Genomic DNA, 5,496 nt, shown 5'->3' on the forward strand with positions numbered 1-5,496 from the left:
CTCTCAAGAGCTTCATGAATTTGCTTCAGTAGACCCAAAATCCACCTCTGCAGAAAGAGCCTCATCATTTCATTTTCTTTATTAGACAAAAATATATGATTTCAACAAGTTTTTGCTGTGGCAATATTTACAATTTGAAATCACTTTATATACAGAAAAAAAATAACACAAACACATGGGGATATTTTCTTTTTTTTTTACCAAAAAACAAGTGATCCAGTCATGGTTAAAATTACACATTCTGGAAATGGAACAACAGAAAAAAAAGGAATAATCCTGTTAGGGAGCTGGAAAAATCTATTTTTTAATGGATTGGTACCACCTTATTGCAAAAACGAGATTGATGGGAGTCATTTAGAGCATTCCCATTTTTTTTGTTCTGTCCTTTAGAACAGTCTGCGAAATTTTCTTTTCCACTCAAAAAAAAATTAATCAAGCAGAAGGAAGAGTTGTTAAAATTCACGATGTTCCCTCTTGCTGACTCAAAGAGCTGTTGGGAAGAAAAGACAGAACGGTCTATCAGTCAAAGCTCAGCTACGGTCGCCCATCTGCATTCGAGAACAGGCGAGGGATCATTATTTTACACAATAGCAATAGCAACTTGATTGGGGGGGGCGGGTCAGGATTTAAAAAACAGAGAAAACTTGCAGGCTAAAGCATACAGTTTGTCAGTTTCTGCCATGTTCAGAAAGCTTTACAGAAGGATTGTTTTGGTTTTATGAGAAAGAAGGTGTGCTTGAATTCGTTTGTATTAGCCATGCACTTTCTTTCCTTTAAGTAAATTTCAGTGAACAAGAACTCACTTGTCCCGGACAGCCCGGAAGGGGGATTTTAATGGTTGAGGCGGAGAGTCAGTCCTCGGGATGTTTTCTCTTTCTGCAGGGGGAAAGAAAGAAAGAAAGAAAGAAAGAAAGAAAGAAAGAAAGAAAGAAAGAAAGAAAGAAAGAAAGAAAGAAAGAAAGAAAGAAAGAAAGAAAACCTCTTAACTAAATTTGCCAGACACAACACAGGCAGATCGATTTAGGGAAACAAAGGAAGGATTTCTCCGCCACCACAGCGAAATTCAGGGGGCACCGCCGGAGAATGGGGCTGGCACTGGGGCCTGCTGCAACCCGAACCGACATACGTAGACTCAGAAAGTCACCCTCACTGAGTTCAGTGGGGCTTTCTCCCAATTAGGTGTGCATGGGATGAATTACTAGTCGACCGAGCGTGCTGTGAACCAGAAAGTCCCTGCTTAAAACTGTGGCTCTACTGTGACCCCTCTTGGTGACCTTAGGGGAGCCAGCCTCCCTCTCTCTCTGCTCAGGGGCTCTCCCATGGGCCACACAAAGAAAGAAATATTGACCAACCCTACAGGGCTGTTGCACAGAAATAATGTCTGTGAAACATACTGAACAAGCAAAAAGCACTGCATCTGTGTTAAGATGGCTACTGGTAGTGTCATTCTACATGGCACCAAGCACCAAAAGGGGGGAGGGGTCTCTGGTATCTTGAAGAGTTTCCCTGTCCCTTGAACAGGGCCGGCTCCAGCTTATTTTGCACCCTAGGCAAGGATCCCTTATGCCCCCCCCCCCGTGCGCCCACCAATTTTCAAAAAGAAATGCATTTTAGGAAGAATAAAAAACACAAATAATCAAGAAACTCCCAGAGTACGGGGCCGGGTGCAGTTTGGTGCCCCTAAGGGCCTTCCCGCTCTAGGCAATCGCCTAGTTCACCTAGTGAGTGAGCCGGCCCTGCCCTTGAGCCACAGGATATAACCATTTCCATTCATTTGTTAATAATTTGTCTTCTCCCACAAAGGCCATTTGACACACCTGCCTCTTTCTCAGGAGTCACAGGTTAGAGAGTGATCAGGGTATCGATTTAAAAAGATGCCTCTGTTTTAAGCAGCAGATGGGAGTTGTGTCAGCCTCCATTTTCAAAAAGCAGCGAGACCAGTCCTCATGAGGCTTCAGAAAGCACAGGATGGTCACACAGGTGCAGCAGCACTCAGCCCCACCCACCAAATAAAAACCCTTCGTGGGACAGGTGTTTAGAACAGCCCCATGTGGGTCCAGCGAGGAGATTTGTTCAGGAGTCTGCCCCACGGGGGCAACTCAGGGGGACTGACTTCCCAGCAAGCAGCCCACAGGCAGCCCCACGCCTGCTCTCCTTACCTATGTGTTTGGGGCTGGTCCTTTCTGATGGCTTTTCAGTGCTGAGCGCCGTTAACATGGACGGCTGTGGTTGGGCCTGGAGATGGTGGTTGTGATGCGCCGCGTGGTGGTGGTGGTTAACTCCCAAAAAGGACCTCACATTTAACAAGGAGCTCTGCGTGAGGAAGGGCCCATTAGTCCAGTTATGAAACTTGCCAATCTGGCAGGTGTAAAGTCCATGGCTGGGGAGGAAGGCCGGGTGCTGGAGCTGGGGGGGCGTGTGGTTCCCCTGGGCGGGAGGCGAAGGAGGTGTCGGCTTGTGGAGGGCCCCATCAGGGCTGGTTGCCGTCTCTGCCAGGGACCAGATTTTGGGTTTGTGGTGAGGGGCCCCTTGCAGATTGCTTTGTCTGCTGGGGCCCAGGATTTGGGTCGCATTGTCTGTGACCTCCTTCACCACAGACAGGGCCTCTTTGGGCTTAAGTCCTTCCGGCCCAGACAGTGGCAAAGCCTTCTCTTTCTCCAAATGCTCCTCTTCACTACTTTGCCTCAGGAGCTCCACCTTCTCCTCCTCTTCCTCATTGCTCTGCTCCCCGTCATTCTCGTCTATTTTGTCAATGTCAATACTTTCCAGGTCTATCTCTTCGTCGTCTTCGTTCTTCTCAGGATCCCCCTCGTTGTCACTCCCGAAGAGGTTCCCATCCTCTTGATCTTTGCTCCGCGACCCCCACGTCACCTTGTTCTCCTTCTTGAGTCGGCGGCGGGCATTGGCGAACCAGGTGGAGACCTGCGTGAGGGTCATCTTGGTGATGATGGCCAGCATGAATTTCTCGCCCTTGGTCGGGTAGGGGTTCTTGCGGTGCTCGTTCAACCAGGCCTTCAGCGTGCTGGTGCTCTCCCGGGTCGCATTCTTGGGCCTTCCAGGGTCACCATATTGGAACTGTCCATACGGGTAATAACCAGGGGTGGTGTGAGCACCAAAAGTGGCAGGGTGGACGCCTGGGTTGTCCTTCAGTTCATACTGGGAACCCTGCAACGTATTCAGATGGGGGGGGGAGAAAAGCAAGAATGAGGACATTGGTTGAGAGCGACCTTTTCACAGGCTTTTCCTGTTTCAGGCCACCAGCTTTCATGAATGACTGTGGTACAGAGAGAGAGAGAGACAGAGAGACAGACAGACAGAGAGTGAGAGACAGAGAGAGAGAGACAGAGATGCATCTTTCTGATCACCTGCAAAAAAAAAAAGAGTCTCCCTCTCTAACCATCAGGTCCTCCAATCCAGCCTTATCCCCTCCCCAAATCCACATCCGAGAGGCAATATTTATCGTGCTGTTCCAACTAAGCAGGGCCACCTGAAAAGAGCACTGACCCACATCAAGAGAGATAATGTCAGCACATCGCAGGCTACTGGGGCACACATCTGCTGCAACAGACAGGCGGCAGGGCCAACTCCTGCCCAGCCCCAGCAGCCTTGGAAAAAATCGGCTCACAAAGGAGAAGAGATGGGGAGGAGAGAAGAACAGGGCGACGCTGAAAGGGGGCTCCTTGCAAAGGCGCCATCCCAGCCAGAGCAGAGCCCGTGGAAATCCCAGGGGCTGGAATGTGGACGAAGGAAGGACCCTTCCGGATCCTCTCCCACTGCAACTAGTCCTGCCCAACTTGAGCCACGCAGACTCTTTTGCTCAAATGCTTCAAATGTGACCCTTCCACCAGACCTGTATTTTATTTTTCCCCTCCGTTCCTTCATCTCCCCAAAAATCCTTTCATCTGCAGAGAGCCAAACACGATCTCCCCCCCCCTTGTTGTAAGCCTCCAGAAGAAGTGATTTATTTTCAATCAATAGATGTTTTATCATCAGCAGTAAAGCAAGGAGCCCATCAGGTGTTTGGGTAAAGAACATGTTATCTTTTTAACAACCTCATTAGGCCTCATTATTACTGCAAGCTGCACCCGCACAAAAATGGCATGCCTTCATTCCACCAAGTTCCTAAAAGCCGAAGAACCTCTTCGGAATGAGGCCCTGGTTTCTAGAAACTGCCAAAAGGGGGGGGGGGGGACACTGAGATTTGCTATTCTTAAATACATTTGCTATTTTCCCTTCCATTCATCAAAGGCTTTCCTGCTTTAGAATCCACGTTAATTTTTTATAATGGCAGAATCATATGCAAGCCATTTTTAAAAACACAATAAAACATCCTTCCAGGGGGAGGGAGGGAGGGAGGGAGAGAGAGAGAGAAAGCTTGGGATATGTTTGCAAGAAACAATTTCTTTTAAGTAGGCTAACAAGAAAAATGAACAGGAAAAAAAAAGGTACCATCAGGAAAGGAAAATATAATTTTAATCATAACTTGGTTATCTCTTAGGTAATTGTTATGCTTACTACACCCTCTTTACCTCCTTCAGGGATCTGTGTTATTGTTGCGATGATAAATTTTGTATCCCCCTTTTGGGAATTCTTTAGAAGGGCTTGAAAAATCAGTACAGTTTCCTTCTGAGGTACTGGCGTCAAGTAATTGAGCATCAGGATCGTTCTGTCTCCTCCATCCACTACAAGTGGATTTATTTTTGTGATTTTTTTTAAAAAAGATCAAATATCCTTATTTCTTTTAGAGAAGTACCACAAACATTTGCAGGAAAAAATTACTTCAACCCGGCAGATGCACTACCCTGTTCCAGTCAAAACGGGGAAATGTCCCATCTGGAAAAGGCAAGCCGCGTGTGTATTTTAATGAAAAGCATTATTTTTAAAGATGACTCTTAAGGGAACTAGCTTATTGTCCTGCTTTTGATTTTGTTGCAACGTTTCTGTTTTTGTTTTTTTGCTGAAACGGGAGCCAAATCCCTCTTGGAAATCCATTTGGAACACTTACTGGGAAATCACAAGCGCTTCCCTAACAGGACATTCGCTCCAAACAGAAAGGTGTCAGCCCGTCCGCGTTGGAAACACCTTTCGCAAAAAGTCCCCCGCTAAAGCAGGCTCCCCCATTAGGCATCAAACGAAATCTCCCACCCCGTCCTTTTGAAATAAAAAACAAGCTGAACGGAAGGCGGTTCAGTGGGAGAGACCCACATTCCCGGGCAAGGAGATATATGCGGAGAAGCATTTCTTTTCTACAATCGCCCGGGCCATTTAGCGAGCGTCGCCCACAGACCCGGGGGAGGGGGTGTTGTCGAAGAGTTTTAAGCACCTCCGTCCGTCCGGGGACTGTTTGGGGCGCCGCCAGTTTTAGCCGCCCGTTTCGTCGCGTAGCGAATTAATTTGAGACTTGGGAAGTTCCACCAGCGTCCAAGGGAGAGGCGGCGGCGCAGGAAGGACGGCCCGCCGGGAAGGCGTCGAAGAAAAGAAAGAAAGAACCTCGGG

At 47.8% G+C, this 5,496-nt stretch overlaps 1 protein-coding gene across 1 annotated transcript; it reads right to left on the minus strand.

The window, feature by feature from the left end:
- Nucleotides 1–288: 288 nt before the first annotated feature.
- On the minus strand, nucleotides 289–5,265 carry IRX1 (iroquois homeobox 1). The gene is made up of 4 exons (XM_015413317.1): nucleotides 5,206–5,265; nucleotides 2,160–3,165; nucleotides 804–876; nucleotides 289–490 (listed from the first exon to the last, which is right to left on the minus strand). Exons 1-4 carry the CDS (start codon nucleotides 5,263–5,265, stop codon nucleotides 460–462), a joined length of 1,170 nt encoding a protein of 389 aa, XP_015268803.1. The 3' UTR covers nucleotides 289–459.
- Nucleotides 5,266–5,496: the final 231 nt, after the last annotated feature.

Source organism: Gekko japonicus, unplaced genomic scaffold (genome assembly GCF_001447785.1).
Source record: "Gekko japonicus isolate JY-2015 unplaced genomic scaffold, Gekko_japonicus_V1.1 scaffold60, whole genome shotgun sequence".
Taxonomy (NCBI): Eukaryota; Metazoa; Chordata; class Lepidosauria; order Squamata; family Gekkonidae; genus Gekko; species Gekko japonicus.